Here is a 24,252-nt window from a genome sequence, read left to right on the forward strand (position 1 = left end):
AAACCTAAAGCGGGTCATATAAAATCTGTCCTGTGTGTTCTGGATCATTGAAAGATAAGGCTCCATTCCTGTCTCCCATTTCAGTAATCTATAGGCCACAACTGTAGATTTACACTCCTCAGTGGCCGCCCTGCTTGCAGTTGTCCATTCCCCAAACTTTTTCTTAACCTCTTCAGTGCCCATGACGAGATAGTCTCGTCATGGAGCACGGTCGCGCTGTGCCCATGACGAGACTATCTCGTCATGAACCCCACCCACTAATAAAACGCCCGGCACAGGAGGGGGAAAGGGCGTGGCACAGAAGGGGTTAACTAGCGTTTTATTCTGGGCAATAAGGGCTCCAGGCTCAGTGAAGAGGTTCTTACAACCAATAGCCTCCAAAGTACACTTTACATAATTTAGCCATGGGATGGAGCTCCCTTTGTCTCGATTCAGACAATCTCTAATATTTTGTTTGCTGAAGCCTGCCTCGGGGTTAGACCAAATCTTCACCCAGGCCAAAAGCGGCCTGACCTTGATTTGATCTTCAATATATGGTTCTCCCAGTTCTTCATGTACCATGTAGGCTGATGTACTGTGCGGGACTTTCAGTATCCTTCTAAAGAATGTATTTTCCTCTGTCTGGACCTGATGTATATTCACAACGCCCCAGACTTCAGCCCCATAAACTGTCTTGGCACAGCATATTGATCTATACATATTCATCACTTGCTCGGGGGACCATCTTCCCAGCCTTCTCCCATAACCCATTATGGCCCCAGATGAGGCCACCAATTTTGAACAGTGTTTGTCCACTAAAGAGCTAAATTTTAGAAGCATGTCAAATAATACCCCTAGGTAGGAAAAGGACTGGACCCGACCAATTTTATAAGTTCCTATCTTATAAGAACATTTTTTGTATGGTCTGGCCCCCGCAAGCATGATCTACGATTTATCTAGGTTTGCAGATAAATCAAGAGAGGACATAAAAGTTACAAATCCATCAATCAGCCTCTGTAATCCCAGCGGAGTCCGTGCTAGGAGCACCGCGCCGTCCGCATAGAGTAGGACAGGGACTGGGCGGGTGCCTACCTGAGGAGAGTCAACTCCCAGTTTACACAATTCACTATCTAAGTTGTTTATATAAAGTGAAAACAAAAAGGGGGCTAGGGTACAGCCCTGCCGCACTCCGCTGGTGCATGGGAATGATGGGGTCTTACTTCCGTCTTGATTGAAGCGAACAGACGCAGTTGTGTTCCAGTGTAGTGCTTTAAGAATATTGACTAGGTCCTGGTCCGCCCCAAGCCCTATCATCAAGGCCCATAGCTTTTCCCTATTCACATGATCAAAGGCCGCGGAGAGGTCCATGAACCCCAAATAAACCGCCTCCTTACTGGCTATAGTATACTTAGCGACCAGCAGATAGAGGTTCAGGCACTGGTCCATGGTTGACCTTCCTTCTCTAAACCCATATTGAGTGTCCGTTAGTAACTGATGGGTGTCTGTCCAATCCGTTAAACGATTTAGGACAACACGAACCCAACACCTTCGCCGTGACATCAATCAAGGATATCGGGCAATAACATTGTGGGTCATCCTTATTTCCTTTTTTGAATATTGGAACTATTGTTGCCGAGGACCTAGAACGCGGCAGACCTGCCACCACTGCCGCGTTCAGGACCCTTGTAAGAATGGGTGCCCACAGCTCCACTTTTCCAAGATAAAGGTCTGGAGGAATCCCATCCGGGCCAGGCGCCTTATTTTTTGTTTTCTGTATACTGTCCCCAGCACAAATCCATCCATTTGGCCCTCTTGTTGACCCCACTATGGTACTGACTTATTCACCTCCTTGACCAATGGCCGTGCTGGCTGCTATGCCGCCACTGGCGACGACTTTGGATCCATTTAAAAACATAGTGAACTTTTTGAAGATGCAGGCCATTCTGGCCCATCACAAAGCACAACAGGTCATGGAGGATGAGACCCCTTACAGACACGTGTCTGGTGATGAGTACTTTGACAGGCTGAAAAGGTGTACCATGATAACAGTGATAGCAGTAAGGCGGGCAACCTCTCTCCTTGCCCAGATTTCCCACCTGCAGCCTGTTGTCTTCTCTGCTCCAGGCCTTGAAGACGAATCTTCTCCCTGTCACGCAGGGTCCTCCTGGAGAAGGATTTGCAGATGGCGCAGGATTCAGGAACATGTGATGATGGAAGACAGAGAATACAAACTCTGTGTGAGTCCGACTTGGCCTTCTTCCTGCCACACTTAGGGCACTTGTCAAATAAAGATGCCATTTTGACAAGAAAAAAGTGGGCTAACTGCCCAAAAAAGACAGCAAAAGGAAGGGAAATGCCAAAGACGTTGAGTAAAGCAGCTCAACAATTGAAAGATATACCAAAAAGGTAGAGCTCAATGCTCCAGGGTCCTGCTAGCAGGAGCCGGAAAAAAGAACTGAAAGTAACTGGCCTTTGGCTGTGCATCATGGGATACCGAGGGTCTCTGGAAGGATCCTTAAAGGCACGGTATCCATTTGCAGACATATAATGGCAGCCCATGGGGCTTGTCTGTCCAACCCTTCATCTCTATCATGAAAGAGGGATTTTTGTGAAGGAGAGTTTCTATATGTGAAACTTGGTGAAAAAGTTAAATTTAACTGTTACCTGGCTATCCTTTTCACTTCAGGATGAAGTAATGGCCAGAGTAGCCTAGTGTTTTCAGGCTGCAGTATTGTCTTTTATTATCTCTTAAGTGTCTATGCAGGACTGCAGAAGAAGACAGCTTAAGAGACTATATCTATTGAAGTGCTCCGGGGTCCACGCACATGGGCGGGACTATTCACATGATTATGACCATCACAGAGATACCCCTACTACAGAACTGGGGTTACAGGTAAGAAACTACTCATTCTCCCCCTCACTGTGATAGAATGTGGTGGCTGTATGGCCCTGCAAAATGCTAGTGGCCTGGATACATGCCCTGAGTTACACCTGGCGTGTCCTTCAGGCCTCCTGCTGACAAAATTGCCTCATTTGCCAGCTTGCTCTGCAACGCAGTAGAGATCCTTGAGCTGCCTTTGTTTGTGGTGGAGTACAAAGCTAACCCCTTAACAGAAATTCTACAGCCTGCATCATTCACTGTTGAACCTTTGCTCACTCTCCTTCAGTAAGGCAAGGATGGACCCTACCTTAGTCACATGGACCAAGACCGCTCCACCCCCTGTGGTGAACAGGCAGGTCGCCTGGCGCCATCACCTGACTCCTGTGACCCAAAATTCTATTCTGCACACCCTGCTGCAGAGAGCTCTGTGTTTCGCATGTCGCCTTTCTCTAAGGAGCATTTTGACCCTTTTCCATCTACAGCTGTAGATAGGAAGTTGAGGCATTCGGAGAAGAAGTTATTCTCTGTCTGTCTTTATAGCGTGATTTGCCTTGTGTTCAGTTACACCTATGCCCTTTGGGAGGTGGTGCAAATGGTGGTTCCAAACCTTCTGGGTCATCTTAGCGATCATTTCTGAGAAGTTGCGCATGATGGGAGAAACACAGCTAAGCAGATCATTCACTTTGGCCTAGACAGAGTGGATTTGGTGGTGTGGACCAAGGGCTCTTGCATCGCACTCTACCTCCATGCCGGTATCTGTTCCACTGGCTTTTTGGGGGATGTCCAGCAAATATTATGGATATGCCTTTTCAATAGAGCCTGCCTCTTTGGCGAGTAGGCCGATCCAAGCACTGCAGTGTTTTAAGCAAGTGCCAGACTAAGGCATTGATACTGAAGGCCCCTACATACTAATTTTATCGACAGTATGAAAAGATCAGGGTATATTTTCAGGGCGTGTCCTTTTTGAGGTACCAGCGCTTGTGACCCATGCAACAGACCAACAAGTTCTTCTGTAGCTACAGGGGATATGGTGACTCCAAATATTGTTAAGGGAAGCAGCAACAGTCCTTTTCTTGTCTGGTGCCTTGCTCAAAACCAGTTTAATCTGCCCTTGAGGGAGCATGTGTGGCCTGTAGGAGGGAGAATGTCCGCCCATTTACCATACCGGTAATTCACCACCATGGACTCTTTGGTCCTTAAGACCATTGAGTACAGCGATGCCCTTCTTGTCCATCATTGCCGCCACCTAGTCCCCCTTTTCCCTCTATAATCTTGGAAGATCATTCTGGCTTTCTGCAGCATTGTTATTGCGCTTTTGAACAAAGGGGCAAATAAGTTGGCCCCAGATAGCAAAATCCTGGATACTACTTTCACTACTTCCTTGTGGTCAGGAAAGAAAGTGACCTTTGTCCCATTCAGGACCTCTGCATACTGAATTCCTTCCATTAAAAGGAGAAATTCATAAACCTTTCTACCACACAGGTTCTTTTGGATTTGGAGCTTAAAGACTGGATTGTGTCCCTCAGCTTGCAGTATGCATACTTTCATTTTTCGATCCTGCAGTTGCACAAGCAGCACTATCAATTTGCAGCTCTCTCAGCATTTCCTCTTCATCCGTGCAGTGCTAAACACAGTCTCAATCGAGGCCTTTTTACCTTGCCAGCTAATTTGGGACATTAAAGCTATGATTTAAATGTTTAGTGAGAGCTCTTTTTCTTGTGATAACAGTTCTGCACCTTTTTCGCCAACTTGCCTCCTGCGTTTTGCGTGTTTCCCCACACTCAGTGGTACATGTAAGCACTCCAGTGGTGCTTGTGCTTCCAATCAGTCCAGAACTGTGGTGTCATGATGGGCAATATTCAGATTTTGCCAGAAGCGGACTCGAGACTGGCGGTGGTAGCTGAAGACAGACCACCTTATAGGCAGGCAATCCCTTTTGCCCTCAGCTAATAGTTAGTATGGTGGTTAACCATGCCTGTGCCCTCACTTAGGGTGGTCGTATCAATGTTTTGGAGATCAATGGCTTGTGGTCTCCCATGCAGCAGAAAACTCACACCAGTCTGCCTGAAATGTAGGCAGTCAGCTTTGCACACAAGGCATTTTTGCCTTCCATCCATTTTCGGTCAGTTGATGTGGTCCATTATCTTTACAACTGTGAGAAAGTAATGGCAGGCCAGTGGTTTCAATAGATACAATATGAGACTATAATCTCCCCTTTTGAGAAGGCTGTTACCTGTTACTATACAGCATCCCAACTGTACTCTCAAACAAACATCTTGATGAACTAAATTCAGTTTCTAATTTGGAAAAGAGCAAAAGCAAGTGTGCCCCTTTCAGAAGGAAGCAAATGCTTATATTCCAGAAGTTTCTGACTCCAACAAAAAGGTGGCATTTATCAAATTTTGTTATGAAGCTTCATCAAAAAAAAGCCCAAAACAAGAAATTCAGTTTGGTGAACATGCAGCACACCTTTTATGGGATCTGCATTGTTGCTTCCGATTCTCAGTGCAGTACCCCAATATTAATCATGTCACGACTTGACAGGCTGTATAAATGTTTTTTGCTTACCAACCAGTGTCTGGGGTATTTAGAAGATTGCGAATTTGCAGATGGATCATGGTATCCATCAGAACTAACGGTACATACTTTTTCTAGACTCCATCTTCAAGTCATATAAAATACATCAGCTTCAATTACCATTGGATCACCACACCTGGAGAGCAGTCAGTTGGCTCTCCACGGATACGTAGGTCTCCTTCATAACTTTACCTCGCCGCAAAATACAATCCAAAATACCTCTCCAGTAAAATACTACAACGCGGTATATTTACTAAAATCCCCCCATTAAAAAAATTTACTTCACATCCACAGAACATTATTGAGCTCAAAATGTGGGTGCCATTCTGCAACAAACATGCTCCCTGTAGAACAAAACTAAACATACTAAAGATGCACCTAACCTTTGTGCCATCACCTCTTGAACCAGAAAGCTACTAGATGGCATTCAATTTGCAATATTGTACAAGCCCTCTCCGACCCTAATGAGTATGTGAGCAAAATGAATTCCTATAGGTGACTGTTTTCTTTTTTACTTTGGAGGATAAGCAGGCCCCAGGCTGGTAGACTGGCAACTTTATATCCCCCTCCTGCAAAATGGTATTGCAGGTTTCTGAACTCCAGCCTCCTGTGCACTCTGCAGTCAAAGGCATTTACTTAATCCTGCATGCTTCTAGCTGTAAGAAGGTTCAAGGTAAAAAAAAAAAGAATTAAACAAAAAAACAAGAGCTCCATTACAATTTCTCCATTAACTCACTGAAGAAATACAGGGAATTAACAATTCTAGCAAGTATCTCCCCATAAGCTAATGGGGAATATGATTTAAACTCTAAATCTGGTATTACCAGGCCCTTTTTTGCAGTTTTGTTTAAAACTCACACCTGTTTTGAGCATATTTGAAAAATGGGTGCAGTGGCCATAGGGTTGCTGCGGGGAGTGTATGATTGGGAGGGTGGCGGGTGATGGGGCCCCAGCAGCTATTGGGCTGTTGGGGTAAGCATTGCACTCTACTGCTGTTCCTTAATATTGGGGTGATTTGGGGACTGGCCTGAGCCTCTGCCCACTGCTAGCCCCAGTGGTATTGCCAGGTGCAGACCCGCACCCCATTAAACCTGACCGAGTTTCTTTGCACCCTTTTAGCCTCAGTGCTTTATAACAGGACCATTCAAAATTAACCAGAGCAGTATGCCTCCAGACTATCATTTCATCCATCTCAGTGGAACCCTAAACCTGCTCAACAAGTGGTTGGTGACCTAGTTATACTTTGCTCTACAACCAAACACAATGTATTCAGGGTATCCACACCTGTAAGTGATGACAGTCAATTCCTAGATTTTACCTCCTGGCACATCTATTCCTAAAACACCTGCTGCCTTGCATCATTCATGTTGTGATACTGTAGAAACCCACAGTCTGTGTCACAAGATTCTAGTTAAACAGTATAGAATGAGTTATGAGCATGTCCCCAGCGATTTGCCTTTGCTCATCAGGAGTGTTTTTTGATTTTAATTTATGTTTCAAGCCGATTAAATTTTCAGTCTTGAAGGATAAATGTGACCTACACACATTTGAGCTAGGTATCATGTGTGCATCCTCAATATTATTGTTCCTGTTTAGGACAAAGTATTCACCATCTTGATTATCATGTTGGATATGATATGTTCATATTGGTTCATGTAAGGTTTACCTGAGCTATTGATACTTAGTGTGTTTCCAAAGGTAATGTTTCTTAATATTGTACAATGATTTTGAGAGAGTTCCAATGTCTGTGGACCATTCACCACTCATAGTGGCTCAACTCAGTTCTGACAAAGCACTAAGCTCTATATGGAATTTTAGATAGTTTAATTCTTTGTAAATGTGCATACATTTCTATTAAAGCCTTTGTTTGAATGCACATTTCACCAGAACTAAGGCATTATTTTCAGTTCTCTAAGACAGTCCTTCATCTAGGACTGTACTAGGTATCATCCTAAAATACTATACATGCCTTTGTAATTGTTATTGTATGGTAGTTTATTAGAAAAATGGATGTTGCAACCCCTACCCCCTTACCCTTCTCACTCCATTTTCCTTTTCTTCTTTGCTCCTTAAATGTTTTTATTGGTATCATTGGTAACTTGTAACTGATGTAAGTTTGCAACTATGTGGAACCTTATGTAAAGTGCTCTGATACCTTTGGGTCTAGCCAGCGCTATATAAAACTCTTTAAATAAATGTCCTATTTGGCGACGTCCCTATTAATGACCTCAGTGTCTAAAGCGTTGCTCGTTGATATTCCGCAACTACTATACATGTTTGGTAATATCCAGCCATTTGTTTGGTTACCAATTAGCTGTGCAGCTTCACTTAATGTCACAATTTTTTCGATTACCATCTTGCTGTCTTACATGTAACTTTCCATTGCTGTTTGTTGAATTTCTAATTAATTGTGGTGTTTTAAATGTTTTATTTGTCGTTGGCTATGCTTATTTACTAGCTGGCCTTTACTTGTTTGGAATTTACACTTTTTGTTTCCTCCTCTAGGAAGAGCTCCTGAAAGCTATTTCCACTGTAGTTTCGGCAAGCAGGTGAGCAAAAGGGTAATTTACCTGTAAGGTCTAGGATGATTAGCCATGCAACTGTTCAAACTGTTGAATTGCATTGGTGTTGTTTAATGCAAAGTTACAATGCTATAATAACTCTTACACCCCTGAACTCCAGAGATTTGTTTATTGAGCTCCAAAGTACAGTTCTGATCTCTACTGATGCTGAATGGTAGTTGTGTAACATTGCTTTTTTTGTGTTTTCATCTTAGACTTGTATCAGATTCCACACTTTTTGAATATTCCACAGGCATCAGTCTAATTTGAAAAACCTTTGAGCAGTACCTCTGCATCCCAGACAGTGGCGCCATGCAGCTCTGCACTGACTCCATTCCGACAATTGTATGCTCTAGCAATAGGCACCACTCCTGCAAGCTGACATCAGTTCCTTTCTTTCCATACCATCAGACCTGGATCTTAGCAGCCTCTCATTCTTTTTAGAACTATTTATACCAGAAGTTTTACAGTGTGCACGTGAAACGTCACGTCTGAAAATGACAGGTTGTAAACCTTTTAAGGACTGTTGCAAGCAAATGTCTATAGCAAATCATCTTCAGGTTTGATTGTGATGCTGGGGTCAAGTCACAACTCTAAAGTCACAACTCTAAGGTCTGCAGTGATTGTGTATAGATGAACCCAAAGGTCATACGAAACTGCGAAGTGAAACTTTGTCATCGAGTACCAGAAGAGTCTTTGGCCTGTTCCCTGTCTGGAAGTCACAGGGGTAGATCATGAGGTCAGTCTTCGGCACACTTTAAATCTTCAAGTACATCAAAGAAAAAGCATAACTCTCATACTCCTGAAAATGCATAAGGGCATCACTGCCGAAGTCAGTTGGCATCGCAATGCTCCCTCTACTTCCTGAGTTTCTTAGGCCGTCTGAGACCCAATGGCAGATGCAAGAGTTCTGTGAGCCATGCACCGAGTCTTTGGATCCCTTCCATCTCCCTCTGGCACACCTGCAGGCTGCAAGGAGCTGAGAGGTAACCCATCTGGTATACCGCCGGCAGGTTCGCCCTCGACACCAGTAGGATCTTCCGAATCCACCACTTGGCCTCTCTCTGGTCCATATCGACTTCCCCTTTGGCTCCACGCCATTTCCCGCAGCACCAATGCCGTTGGACAAAGTGTCCATTGTGTCTCTGACTCAGTTTTCGCCGCTCTGACTTTGACCGAGGTCGTGCTCCGATTTTGTCGAGCCCCAACTTTCTCCATCCAATCCGCTTAGTGTCCCACCTCTACAAGGCAAATTTCATACACTACATTCCTACTACTGGTATGATGACCTCTGAGCTGCCCTTTAGTGTGACCTTAGTGGAACACAACCACACTTAACTATGAAGCCCACGAGAAGGAACTGTACAAATGTTCTCTGTCCAAAAACAAAACTCTCTTGTCTAAACAAAAAACAGTGTACCAAATAGAATCCTCAAAGAACTCCCCTAGGGAGATTTTTCAGGTTATAAACAAACTTACAAAACCTCCTGTAGCTAAAGGAAGTAGTAGCAGCCACATTTTCTGTAATAATATTGTTTAGTACTTCAGAAATAAGGTAGATCAAATGTATAATCTTTTTAGTGTCTCTTGGAACAACCACCCTATTCCACAACCTGTTGAGACTACAGATCTGGAGAAGAATGAAAACAAAACTCTCCCTATCGAATTGTTCAGTTTCAGCCCAGTCTCTACAAATCAAGTGGAGCATCTCACTCAGGCCACTAAATCTGGATCTCCACCTGACCCTTGCCCCCCCTTCGGTCCTCAAACACATTCCTGAACCTATTGCTAAAGTTCTGACGAACATCTTTAACTCCATATTCCAGTCAGGCTCCTTTTCCTCGTCTTGGAAGAAATCTTGACCCTGACATCCCGTCTAGCTACCAACCCATCTCCAGACTTCCCTTTCCTTCCAAAATCATTGAAAAAAACATGAATACTGAACTCACATAATTCATCAAAGACCCAACACAGTTCGATTTCAGATCAGATCGCTGTACATAGACCGTGCTCATCAAAGCTATCCTTGATGGAGGCAACGCAGATCTGATCCTGCTGGACCTATCTGTGGCTTTCGATACCGTAGATCACTTAACATTATGCCATCTGCTAGAGAAGGTTGACATAAAGGGCTTAGCTCTAGACCTACTCAGATCATTCCTAAACGATAGGGAAAATACAGTGAGGCTAGATAACTTCAGCTCCAAAACATTCTCGCTACCATGCAAGGTTCCGCTGGGGTAATCGCTCAGCTCCACCCTTTTTAATATATATGTAGCTGAACTCGCTCCGCTGATTCAGTCCTTTGGCCTCTCACTCACCTCCTACACAGATGACACACACATTGTGGTATCTGCTGCAAATAAGGCCAAAACCACAAGCTCCCATCTTCACACCTGTGTGAAAGAAATCAGCAATTGGATCGGCAGGCACTGTCTAAAGTTAAATTCTGATAAGACTGAGGTTATCCTCTTCGGAAATAATCACCACTTTGGACTCCTGATTGCTGGCCTCCAGAGATGGGCCCACTCCCAGTGCCAACTCTCAAAGTTAAAAGTTTGGAAGTGATTCTGGATGACAAACTAAATCTAGGTAAACAGATTAATACCATCTTATCTACCACCTGTAATACACTAAGAATCATCAAAACAGTCCTTCCTTACATACCCATCAATTCTAGAAAAACTGTTTTGTCCTCCCTCATTGTATCCAACATTTATTATTTCAAAGGTTTATATATCAACCTACAGAAACAATACATTAATAAACTGCAGGTCCTCCAAAACTGTGCCTGGTCTCCATATCACCCAGGTAAGGGCCTACAGTCCATCGAAACTCCACAGCATTGGAACTGCAGCTGTGATACGCTGCACCCACAGTTTCCCACCTGATAAACTTCCCCCTCGCTGCCCGTCCTGTAAATACCCCCTCAACACCAAAATCTCCGCAGACACAACCCAGAAATTCTGTATGTATCTGTTGAACTGTAGGTCCCTTCCGAAACACAGCACGGAAATTGCCTTGCTGTTAGAAGAACGGAAACCGGACGCCATCTTCCTGACGGAGACATGGCTCACCCCCCACTCTGAGCCGGACCTAGTTACAGCTTTACCCCCTGGCTATCAAATTCATAGGCTAGACCGGTCGGAAGGGAGAGGAGGAGGCCTGGCTATCATACTAAAGGGTCAGTATCGTTGTCGTACTACCCCCGAAGCAATTCCCGAGTGTGAAAGTCTTGCATTCACTATCGACTTCTCCTCAAATATCTCCTTCTCAGGCACCCTGATATACCGCCCCCCAGAGCCGGCAAAAACGTTCCATAGACTTCTCCCGAACATTATAGCCGAACGTATTATGTCAACAGCCAACCATACTCTTCTGGGAGACCTTAATTTCCACTTTGATAGCCCCACAGACCACACTGCTTTGGAACTAACAGATGACCTAGCAGCATTGCAATTGATCCAGCATGTCTCAGCCCCGACCCATGAAAAGGGCCACCTACTAGATCCGATCTTTAGCAACTGCACGGAGCTGCGGGTCAGCCAATCCACTGCCCTTCCCTGGACTGATCACTACCTAATACCTTTCACCTGGTCTACCGATAAAGCCCCTCGGTCCACCCCCCAACCCAAAGTCACAAGGAACTGGGCGAAATTACCCATCTAGGCTTGGACAAGCAACTTAGAAACCACCTGCCCACCTCACTCTACAGACCCCAACATAGCAAACCAGGAATATGAGGGTTGGATCGAAAAATCTTTGGACGCCCCCTTCAGAAATCCATACCGAAAAGACTGCACAAATCAGCCCCTTGGTTCTCAGATATCTTAAGAGCAAAAAAACGTCTATGTAGGAAACAGGAGAGAGCATGGCGCCTAGACTTTCTACCTGAGAAAAAGTCCCAATACAAGGAGGCAATAAAGGCTTATAAAGACGAGATTAAGACAGCGCAAACCACCTATTTTTCGGCTAAAATTATGGAAGCTAAATCCAAACCTAAAGAAATCTTCCACTTGGTAAAAAGCTTAACAAAAGTGAATAACTCAGCTCTATCCCTAGCTAAAACACAAGCACAATGTAATGAGCTAGCGGACTTCTTCCATAAAAAGGTTACTAAGATCTACTCCTCCTTCCCTACAGTAGAGACAACCCCAATAACAACTATCCAGGCATCACTGAAACACAGAACTCTCTCAGACCAACCTACCCTAGAACATTTTCCCCCCTTAGATCTGGATACCCTTAACCTTCTAGCCCGGCAAATCAAATCTGGCTCCCCACTCGACCCAGCTCCACCAGATGTTATGATGCAGGCTAGCCAGGTCACCCTACCCGTGGTATTGGAGCTACTAAACTCCTCCATTTCATCATGTACTGTGCCCATAGGATGGAAGAGAGCTATGGTACGGGCTCTGCTTAAAAAGCCCAACTTAGACCCGGAAGATCACGCCAATTACCGCCCAATTTCTCTGCTCCCCTGGGCAAGCAAAATTCTTGAGAAACACAAACATCCAGTTAATAAAATTTCTTGAAAACCACTCGTTACTGGATGTTTCTCAGACAGGGTTTAGACCTAGGCATGGAACCGAAACCGCACTGTTAGCGGTTATCGAAGAGTCGCGGAGGATACTGGATCAAGGTGGCTCAGTGGCAGTGATCCTCCTTGACCTAAGTGCGGCCTTCGACACGGTCAGCTATTCCACTCTGCTGAACCGTTTATCGGAGATCGGAATAACAGGAAATGCACTTAGGTGGCTCAATTCCTTTTTGAGCAACAGAACATTTCAAATCTTTGATGGTGACACAGTGTCAACCAGCAAATCACTGAGCTGCGGGGTGCCACAAGGGTCCTCTCTGAGCCCTGCGTTGTTCAACGTATATATGAAGCCGCTGGCTGGGGTTGTCCAACCGTTCGGTATCAAGATCATATCATACGCAGATGACACCCAGCTAGTGGTGTCTCTGGCGCAGGAGGGTAACAGGCACATAACAGGCCTTATGAAATGCCTACAGAATGTTAAGGAATGGATGACAGCCTCCTCCCTAAAACTCAACGGAGACAAAACGGAGCTTATGCTCCTGGGCCCACCTTCACCAGTGCCTTTTAGCTCCCTCTGGCCGTCCTGTCTAGGTCCTCCTCCAACCCCGAAGGAAAATGTAAAAAGCCTGGGAGTCTGGTTAGACAAAAATCTCTCGTTCACCACCCAAGCCACCAAGCTGTCTGCCACGTGCTTTGGCTTACTTAGAACAGTGAGGAAAGTCCTACCTCTCCTGCCAATGGAAGCGAAACAAGTAGCAATACAGGGTCTGATTCAATCCCGGTTAGACTTCAATAACGCCCTTTACTTGGGCTCCCCTGAGTCTACCTTGCGGAAGCGTCAACTGGTACAGAACTGTGCAGCTAGAACCTTGCTTCAGATTCCACGCAGACAGTCAATCAGACTCGGATTAAAAAAACTACATTGGCTCCCGGTGAAACAGAGAGTTGCATTTAAGGCATTATGTATCTCCCACCAAGCCTTCTGGAATAAGAGCCCAGCAATCAGCAACAGTCTAGTCACCCATTACCACCCTAGCAGGAAGCTCCGATCTACGGAGGGCTTCCTGGCCTCAATACCTAAAGTTAAAAGAGCCAGAACCGGAGGTAGGATGTTTTCCCTAAATGCCTCCAAGCTATGGAATTCTCTTCCTCTATCACTTCGCTCCGACCCTGACCTGCTATCATTTCGTAAACAATTGAAGACCTTATTGTTCACACAGTCTCCCTGATCCTGATCACCTCCTCAATGATCACTTCTGTACACCTAGCGCTTGGACGCCCTTGGGCAGCAATCGCGCTTTACAAATCTACATTCAATTCAATTCAGAGTACTACTTGATCTCCGTAAACATCTTTCAGGCTCTTCTGCCATCAAGGCATTACACTGGCTCACCATCAGGAATCAAATCAAATTTAAAACCCTCTGTCTCACTTTTAAGGCCCTACATGGCTTTGACCCCCAATTCCTAAATAAAGCCATCTCTTGGTATACCCCCAAACAGGAACCTCAGATCTTATGGAACCTACAAAGTGACCTCTTTTAGATTCAAGAAAACCAAACTGGATGGCAGCACCTTCCTCACTGGAACCACTAGATTCTGGAATATACTGCCTCTCCACATTAGATCCACACCTTCTGTACAAGCATTCAGAAAACTTCTTAAGACCCGGCTTTTCAACAGATAACTGTTCTCCCAGTCTCCTTTCTACTCTGCTTCAGCAATCTGCGCCAAGACACCTTCGGGTATACATTGCGCTTTACACAAGCTGGTTACAATAACATAACATACCCCTGCGTGCCGGTAGGTAGAGGCGGTCCACAATGCTTGGCGTCGTCCGCACCAGAAGTGCCATGCGCGGTGCCAATTTAGGCGCTACCCTAGTGCACTGATGTCAGTTGTTTTCTTTCTGTGCCTGTTAGCGCAGATCCAGAAAGAGTTACTCCCAGTCATTTTTTGACTGACCTTTTTCACTTTTTGTTGAAGTCTTTTTTTGAGATCCTCTCCTGGTGTGGCAGGATGTCAACAAGGAATGCTGGCTGACAAAGCTGCACCTTGTTTGCCTCTGATGCCTCGAGCGCGACCATGACATGAAGACCCGCATTGACTGCTGCATCATACACCCCAAGGCCTTGAGAAGGCTCTTAGCCCATCGATGTGCAACACTGCAATGGTCTCGATCCCGGTCGAGAGGAAGGTCTCTGGATCGGTCGCTGAGCTCAAGATGCATGTTCAAAGTTGCCTTCGGGTAAGTCCCACAAGAGAAAGAAGAGTAAGATGTCGAAGAGGTCTTTGACTTCGCCGTGTCCATTAAAGTCACCCGATGAGACGAGACGGCAGTGCACAGTCATTCAAGGCCTGGCTCCGAAGTTGAGCCTGTGCCTGCTCCGCCCCTCCCAGAGTTTCCAGGAGCCAAAGTGACTTCACATAACTTTGCGAGTTTTATGAGGCCATGCACCTAATATTTGGTTGGGCCGTTCCCGCTGGCATTCCTTTGGGTCCCGTGGGTTCGAGAGGCACCCCCACTGGTTCTCCACCAGCAGTTCTGTCCCTGGCTCCAGTAAGACCCCTTGGATCCATGGATGGATCTGCACCGGTGTCAGTCATACCACCTCGACCTTCCAGGTGCCAATGCCGGCAGTGCCATCCCCATTCTTATCCTGAGACAGAGCCAGGGGGTATCATCTGACATCAGCTCCAACTGGAGCCATGCCTTCCAAGCCGAAGCCTGAGTCCTATTCATATGGGCTGGGACTCTGGAAGAATTGGGAGGGCTTGCTGGACTCTGAAGAATACCATCCCCTAGACCATAACAGAGACTGGTGTGAGGAATTGGCGGGCACCAGTGGACTGAACAGCTCTCCAGATACTGACATGGTCTCTCCTCCTACCAAGGCTACGGAAGAGGGAGCCTCTTTTGCTGTTGTGGTGAGGAGGGCAGCCAAGGTCCTTGACCTTAGCCTACCCGTGGTGGCAGTCCAATCTAACGTCTTGACAGAGGAGGTGCTTCAGCCGGGAGTAACCCCCTTAAAACCGCTTCTCCTATTTAATTAAGCCCTCATGGACATCCTGCTTGGGACTTGGTCCCAGCCCTGTAACAGGACATTGCCCCCCACCACCCCAATTTCCTAGCGTGACAACCTACCACGGAGAGCTTGGTGGTCCAAGCTTCCACCTCCTGTGTAAATCCTGCTATATTCCCTACCACTCCACCGGATAGTGAATCCAAGAGGCTACATACCTTAGGAAAGAAAATATTTTCTTCCACCAGCCTGGCACTGTGGTCCATGAACAATGTGTGCCTTTTGGGTCCTTACCCCCATGCACTGTTGAATATGGTTGAGCAGGTGCTGCCCATGGTCCTGGAGGAGGCCCAGGCCGTACTCCCACAAACTATGACATAAGGGAGAGTTGCAGCTAAATTCATGTTTAGATGTGGGCTGAACACAACCGACTCACTAGGCAGAGCGGTTTCTTAGTCATTGGCCTTGCAGCGCCATGTCTGGATGAGGATGACTGGCTTTCCTTGGGATGTCCAAGCATCCCTTATAGACAACCTCTTTGGTGGAGGAGTGTGGCTCAATGGTTAGAGCGCCAGACCCTGAAGCAGAGTTCTGGCCAGGGACCAGGGTTCGATTCCCGCCTCAGCGGGGCTCGGGCTCAATTTCCTCGGACCTGTCTATTCTCGCCTCGGTGCCTATTCTAATCACGGGCCTCACGCTGCAACTCTGGGCAATAGCTTGCTTAGCCTCCACACCGGCCCCAACAGCGCTAAGGATGCCTGGCTTCACCCTGGGGGTGCCCAGGAGTGGGCACTTCACAGGGAAAGCCAGGAGGGGTTCCACAGCGGTATGAGTATCAGCGCCAGGAAACCGCAAAGGCGACACCGCAAGGTGGCCGTCTGGTGACAGTGCGCTCTATAAGTACCTTGACATTTACATTTACATTTATATGATGGCTTCAGTCTCTTTGGAGACAAGGCGGACTCCGCGCTAGAGCGCTTCAAGGACCGCAGAGCTACGGCCAGGCCCTTGGGTCTTTCCATGACTTCTCACCAAGCCTAGTCTGCCTTATATGGCCACGGAATGGCCCTCAAGCCGCGTCTTTACCTGCCCAGCCACCGCGGCGCACCAGCTTCACAGCCTCTACATGGCCGAGGACGTGGTACCCACAGACCCTGTAAGTCGGGCAGCCAGAGGTCTGGCCAGTGCACCACCCCCCTGGCAGCCGCAGCCTCCAAACCCCTTTCGTTTACCCTCCTACAATCATGGGCAACCAGTGGGAGGCAGAATACGCCATCACTATTCCACTGGAGGTGAATAACATCAGACCGTTGTGGTGTTCAGATTGTCCAAAGAGGCTACTCCCTCCCCTTTGTGACTTCTCCACCCTTTTGCAACAGGCTGATGGAGGACCATCTCTCCTTACTCCGCCAGGAAGAAGCTGCTCTCTTGGCAAAGGATGCCATAGAGAGGGTGCCGATGCCAGAAATAGGTCGTGGTTGTAAGTCCTACTATTTTCTTGTGCCCCAAAAGGACAGAGGCCTTCATCCTGCCATAGACCTGCTCCCTCTAAATTTCTTCCTGAAAAAGGAGAAATTAAAAATGCTCACACTGGTTTAAGTCCTGTCTGCCCCGGACCCTGGAAACTGGATGGTAGCATTGGACTTGCAGGACGCATAGTTCCACATTCCCATCCTGCCTGCCCACAGGCGTTACCGGTGGTTCATGGTGGGCCACAAGCACTTTCAGTTTGCCTTGCATCTTTTGGCCTTACCAATGCCCCTTGGGTGCTTACTGAGGTGATGACGGTGGTTGAAGCTCATCTGTGGAGATCAGGGGGACCAGTCTTCCCCGGTCTTGACGACTGGCTGTTGAAGGCGGTCTCGCCCCAGGCTATCATCTCCCACCTCCAGACTACGGCGGACCTCATGTTCTTGCTGGGGTTCACTATCAACATGCTGAAGTCATTCATCATAGCTGTTCTGGACCCAGTTCAGTTTTGGACCTATCCTCCCGAATGGTGAGTCCAGGAGTTCAGCCTCTTTCCTGGATTTCGGTGAGACTGACTGAGGCTGCTGGGCCTCATGGCCTTCTGCATCCTGTTTGTAACACATGCCCACTGACATATGGGGCTCTGCAATGGCATCTGATGTTCCAGCGGGCGCAGGATCAGAGGAATCTCTCTGACATGGTCCAGACCTCAGAAGGAACTGCTAAAGTTCTGCAGTGGTGGTTAAAGTACTGTGATTAGGTCCGCTTTGGACCACCTACTGGAACTCCGGGCATTCTGGCTGGCAGTAAAAACCAGTTTGCCCGCCATCAAGTGAAAGGAGGGCAGGTGTTGGTACTGGTGATAACGGACAACACCACCACGATGTGTTACTGCAACAAACAGGGCAGGGTGAGGTCATGGACCCTTTGCCAAGAAGCCCTGCATCTCTGGACATGGTGGAAACGCCAGGGCATATCCCTGGCAGTTCAACACCAGGCAGACTCTCTGAACACCAATATGGACAAACTCAGCTGAAGATGCCTCTCATATCACAAGTGAAATCTCCATCCGGAGGTGGTACAAGGTCTCTTTCAGAAGTGGGAAGAGCCTTGTTCAGATCTGTTTCCCACAGCCGAGAATGCGTAGTATCGGCAGTTTTGCAATCTGGAGTTTCCAAGGTGGCTCTTGATCGGAGACTCCTTTAGTCTCGAGTAGAACTCAGGCCTCCTGTTTTCCTTTACACCCATACCACTTGTGCCTAGAGTCGAGAAGATCAGGAACGACCTGCCAAAGTCTGGGCTTGGAGAGTCGGATATCCTGAGGTTTTGAGTATGGTGATACGTCCTCCGATCAGGCTGCCCCTTCGGGAGGATCTTCTGTCACAGTTGTCGTGGAGAGTTCCCCACGATAAACTGTCAACACTCCGCCTTTGTGTGGAGATTGAGCAGCAACAATTGACAACTTTTGACCTTGTGCCTGAAGTCTGCAATGTTATCTTGGCAGCCAGGTGTCCCTCTACCAAGACTGTATACACCTGCAGTTGGGGCAAGTTTGTGGCATGGTGTGCAGAGAAACAGGTTGACCCTCTTTCTGCTCTCCTCTCTCAGGTCCTTCTCTTTATCTGTTCTCTTGCCCAGCAGGGCTCTGCTTTGGGAAACTAAATCTCAGCCTTTCTGTGGCGGCCAGATCTGCCATCCTTGTTAAAATCCCATGTAGTGAATACGTTTTTTAAATGTTGGCAACACGTTTCCACCTTCGCCCTTCATTATGCCTCAGTGGGGCCTCAAGCTCGTCTTCTCAGGCTCATTAAGAACGTCTTCCTCATGGCAATAACATCTGACTGGAGGGTCAGTGAACTTCAGGCTTTGTCATCCAAGCCTCCTTACTTGAACAGTTACCTAGTCAAGCTGGTTCTTCGTGCTAGAGCTTCCTTTCTGATGAAGGGTGTCACTCATTTTTAGGTCTCGCCTAAGCCAGCACATGCGTTGCTCTGTCGAGACTTTTAGTAAGTGGGTTTTGAAAGTGCTACCACAGCTTTGTGTGGCCTCGAGCGTGCGGTTACGCGCACATGCATGACCAGAGGCGCCATCTGGCTTACCTCTCTCGTCATGCGCTCAGCGCATCGCTCACGGGCACACAAAGCGTGTGGACGCTGCAGCTGCTTTCCCTTTTGCCGCCGCTCGCAAACTCGCTCCGCCCTCTCCTTTTTGAAGACTGCTTGTTAAATGTAGAGGCTAGCGGCGTTCTACTGGAAAGGCGTATCCCTCATCGGTCATCACTGCTTTAGCTACATTTTTATCAGCCTCTTCTCCCATCACTGCCTGGCATCTCCCTCTGATGTCACTCGTGAAGTTGTACCCTCCTCTTTTTTTTAGACCCAGGCCACTTTGGCTCTGATGGCATCTGGCGTGTATTACTGGTAAGTTTTAAGATTCCGGTATCGCCAGTAATGCAGCACACCACTTAGTTGATGAGTGTTTCTGCAAACCTGCTTACGACCTATGCTTTTATTGGCCTGTTTCTGTGCCTGGCGTGACCTCACCCGTGTCCCCCTTGGTTTAAATGTCCATGTGTTTTTGATACCCTGCATCGTTAGATCTCCGAAACCAACTACCTGTACTTGAATAATATGATTGGTGTTTGGTGTCCTTGCGTAAACTTCTTCACACCCAAATCCTCCACCCTCTGGTCCCTTCTATCACCCAGTTTCTCGTACTCAGCCCTTCCTTACCTTCCATTATCCGCCAAGGGTCACAAGGCTAACACATCCTCACATCAGAAATTGCCTGCTTGATACAGGACTTCTGGAATTGAGAGAGTATGTCAGCAATGTTTTGGTTCCCCTGGTCGGCAGCAAGCAAGATCTCGAAGGTTCCGGTGTAAAAACAGAAAAAATACTATCAGTACTAAAAATGGCAGCCATGCTGGAAGGATGTGGAATACTGGCTTGGGGGGGGGGGGGGGGGTAGTATTGGCGTTTGCTGCAACTATGCATTCCTTGCAGTGCCAGAGAGGGCTCAGCCTGCAAACAAAAGGAACCACCTTGGAGTGAAAACATGTCCCGTTTCATGCTGTAACAGTTGCAACTACAAATAAAGGAACATGGTGACGCCTACAAATAAGGTGACGTCTATTTCTGGACAGCAATTGCAGCTTGACTTCAAAGCAAGCGACGGCTGAAGTCATGAAAAAGTATGGAGACCGTGATGCGAGAGAATGTGGTGTAACAACCAGAGCTTGTGACTTTGGCCTTTGAAGCAGGGGTCGGCTCAGCATCCTGTGATTCTGGACAAATCACTTAATTTCCCCAAAAAACAAGCATTGGCATAGCCAATAGGTCTCGCGTATGGGATATTGTACTGCATAACTAAATACTTATAAGGTCCAATAGGCGAGACCTATTGGCTATGCCAATGCTTGTTATGTAGGCAGTCCATCACCCTGCCTACCTTTTGATTTCACCACATCCATCTTAAGGAAGAGGGGCCACTTCACTGACTGGACATAAAATGAGCGTCGTCATTCTACCTTGACCGCATGAGAGTTCGGGTGGACGACCAAATCTTCGCTGGGTATGTCTGAATGAAGAAGGCAGAGGCTGTGTAGAAATGGACCATCGCCAGATGGATCTTGCTCTGCATTAAGATGCGCTACGCACTGGCCAGAAAGCAACCCCCTGAGAGTTTGCATGCTCATTCCACTTGAGCTAAGGCTGTGACCATTGCGTTAGCACTCGGAGTTCTGGTCCTGAATATTTGCCAGGCAGCAACGTGGGATTCTCTACACACGTTCACCAAGTACTACTATCTGGACAGTCAGGTCTGTCGGGTTAGGTACGTTGCTTATTCAGTTCTGCAGGACTTTTGTAGTGTGAAACTGTTTTGCAGACCCAACTCACAGGAGGTATAATTTGGGTATCTAGTCTAAGGTAAGGAATCTGCAGCTAGAAGTCTGTATTAGATGAGCAAGTTACTTACCTTCAGTATCGCCTTATCTGATAGAGACTTCTAGTTGCAGATTTCTTAATGTAGAATAATCCCCAGGCGTGAGACTGGATCTGGAACATTTTTTGCCACAGCATCTCTGCGTGCCTGGGCAGTACCACGCGACCCCCTCCCTGACGTTTTCCGCGGACGTGATGTCAGCGAGGTCACATAAGTCCCACCCCAGCGCGCTGACGTCAGTTTCCTTCTTTTCCGCGTGCAACGCGGATCCGGAGTGTGTTCCCTTGAACTGTTTTCAGGCCTCTATTAACGCCATTGAATTAGGAACAGTGTGCAATGCCTTCGGGTTTCAAGACGTGTGCTTCTTGACGGCGACGAACCCTCACCCTATTTGTATGTGGTGTTTAGGCGAGCACCATGATTCTACGGTCTGCGAAGCTTGTCAGCATCTCAAGCCGAAGTCCCGGCGGGGGAGCCGGATGAAATTGCTTTCGGCCCGCTTGTCCAGATCGGTCTCGTCGCAGCGTCCGTCTCCTACTCCGGAAGGGTCCAGAGGCCGCCGATTCCGGCTGCAGCATCGTCCTTCACCGAGGCCCCACGGCCATCATTCGCCCACCAGTAAGTACTGCAGCTTGCCACCGAGGCCCTGTCCTCCTTCTTCAGAGGGCGCGGGTTCCTCTCGGGACGTGTGCCCTTGCCCGTCGCTACCCTATCTGCCGTTTCCTGGCGTTGGGGCGAATAGGGCCCAGATGAAGGCCTACGCAGCGGCTCTGCAGGCTTCTTTGGGCCCCCCTCCTTTTCCTGAGACGTCCGTGGATCCCTCACCATGCGCGGGGCCTTCTGCGGACTCGCCGACTAGTTCGGATTCAGGTTTTGGAGGTGTGGTGTCATCGAGGTGCGGCCCTTAGGGGTTCCCCGCTTTGACCCACAGCATCCCTGCCTCGCCGCAAAACCCTGTGGGGTTCCCTGCAGTATCGCAGGAGGTCACCGGGATTCACGGCTCGTCCCAGAGTCCCCCTTGGTCCTCTGGGCAGGCGGCTGTCTTACCGGAGGTCGAGCCAACGCCTGGCCGGCATCGACGGCTTTCCTCCCCGGCCCTGGCGGGCGCCGCAGGTGGAGGCCGGGACCTGGGGCACCGCGCTGACCCCCTCTCGGTCCTCTGCGCAGACGGCTGCCTCGTTGGAGGTTGAGCCGGCACCTTTTCGCCGCTGTTCATTGGCCGCTTCGGCTCCGACCCCACCCCCTTCTCCGATGAGGCATGTGGTGGTGGAGGTCGACTCTGCACCCCTAGTGGACACTTCGGCGCCGTTCGAGGACTCACCGGTGCCTGTGGTGGGCTCCCCGGCGCCGTCCCGACATCGGTTCTTCGACTCTTCTCCGGATGTCCCTTCCTCTCCGGAGGATTGTCATCTCCTTGTCTCCTCTTCGCCGGAGACTGGACACCGCATCGTTGTTTTTTCCCCAGCGGCTTCCAGGGCGGGTTCTACGCCGTCTCCGCGTCCACAGCCCCTGGACCCACTCTTCCGCTCCCTGCAGTTGACTGCCCTGCAGTCTTCTCAGCCTTCTCCGGAGACCCCTCAGGCCCCTCACACATCCATGGGTCTTCCATCCTACAGGGGCTGGCCTTTTCTTCCTCCAGCAGGGCTTGGGGACGGGTGGCTTAGTTTGCAGCTTTCGCCCACGGTAGAGTTGCCTTCCCCCCCACGACGCCCTACGGAGGCGAGTGTTGCCTTTGTCTGGGCCATCTCCACGGCCACCAGCATTTTGCAATTGGGCAACCCGGTCGCTCCACTCCCAACGGACCACTTGTTGGAGGTTCTCCACCAGGGCTCTAGTGGAGGGGAGCTGCTTCTCCCATTTGAGCTTCGCTTCACAACTGTCTTCTGGGGGAGTCCTGCTATGGGGGATCCGGTGCCTCAGCTGCTCCTTAACTGCCACCGTCCTGCCCCGCACAATCCTGTCTGTCTTTTTTCCCACCCCTCTGCCCAGGGCCCTGTCCTGCGGGCTGCTTTTCCTTCCTTGCCTTCGGTGCTGCTCCCTCCATCACGGGAGGGCCGGTAGTTAGACTCCTGGGGGCATAACATTTTCGCCTCCACTAGTGCTGTTCTGCACGTGCTCGTGCTCAACACGCTTTGTGTGTTGGAAGGGCTAATTCTGACCTGTGGGATTCCGTGGAGTCCGTTCTGTCTCGCACCTCCCTCGAGGGTGCCAGCGCTGATTTGCGGCACCATGTGCGGGATGGTCGGGAGTTAGATGCATTTATTCTCCGTTCGGCCTTGGATGTCTCTGATTCTCTCGCCCGAGCTATGGTGCGTTCTGTGGCCCTCCGCCGCCATGCTTGGTTGCGGGATAGCGTCTTTCCTGAGAATATTCGGGAGCATCTTGTTGACCTGCCTTTTGATGGGATTCTGTTATTTCACACCCACGCTGACTCCGCTATTCAACGACTCCTTGCGGGGCCCCGTCCCCCTCCCTCTCCATAAGCTTCGGCTTGTCGGTCCTCAGGTGTCTTCTGGGAGGCGTATATCCCACCTTTCTCTTTGGGGCCTTGTGTTTCGGTTGGCCCGTCTGTGTGTGGCTTAGAATGCCTTCAGGGTCCTTAAGTTGGCCCCTCTGTTCTTTTGGCTGCTGGTTCAGCCCTTCAGCTTTGTGGTGAGTGATTTTTGGCTGTTAAGTGAAGCTGTATAGGTCCTCAGGTAGGACCCTCTGTGTATTTTTTGGCTGATTGGTAATCCGCCTGTGGTGTTTTCCACAGGTCTTTTATGTTCTTGGCCTCTGCTGCGGATTTCCCTAAGAGGTGTTTCCCTGTTTTGTTTTGGGACGAGTCATACCCTAGGTGGGGTACTTGTTGGCTATTGTATAGCTCTGTCTTAAGCTGGGCGGGTGTGGATGCCTTCTTGGGTTCCTCGCGTTTCCTGGCGTCACTGTAAACCGCTTGATGCAGTCTCTCTCTCTCTCTCTCTCTTTTTCTTTCGCCTTAGCGCAGCTTGCGCTGCTCCTTGTTCTGTCCCGCTCAGTGTCCGATGGTGTTTCTATCCCTCTTCTGCCTCTGGATCGCCAGACCGCCTTTTGTCATGCCGGCTACGGCATCGTGTCTTGGTGTTTCTGCCTTGTTGTCTGACGTTTCAGCCTGGGCCTCTGCCTTGTGTTCCGGGGGGGCTAGGTTGTTCCTGGTGTTATCCTGTGTTCTGGTTCTTCTCCTCTTTATCTTCTGGCCGGGTTGTGCTACTGGGGCGGTCCTTCTCTGGGGCTTGTTCTGTGGTTCCCTTGCCTC

General features: G+C 48.5%; 1 protein-coding gene across 2 annotated transcripts in view; it reads left to right on the forward strand.

The window, feature by feature from the left end:
* The window catches only part of ECPAS (Ecm29 proteasome adaptor and scaffold), an 819,497-nt gene that overhangs the window by 574,382 nt on the left and 220,863 nt on the right, over positions 1-24,252 (forward strand). For both annotated transcript variants that reach the window (XM_085641278.1, XM_085641277.1), the window contains exon 43: positions 7,943-7,986. In XM_085641278.1, the coding sequence (XP_085497404.1) occupies positions 7,943-7,986 (44 nt within the window). The remainder of the gene's footprint in view (positions 1-7,942; positions 7,987-24,252) is intronic.

The sequence above is a fragment of the Triturus cristatus genome, chromosome 2_2, assembly GCF_964204655.1.
Source record: "Triturus cristatus chromosome 2_2, aTriCri1.1, whole genome shotgun sequence".
Lineage (NCBI taxonomy): Eukaryota > Metazoa > Chordata > Amphibia > Caudata > Salamandridae > Triturus > Triturus cristatus.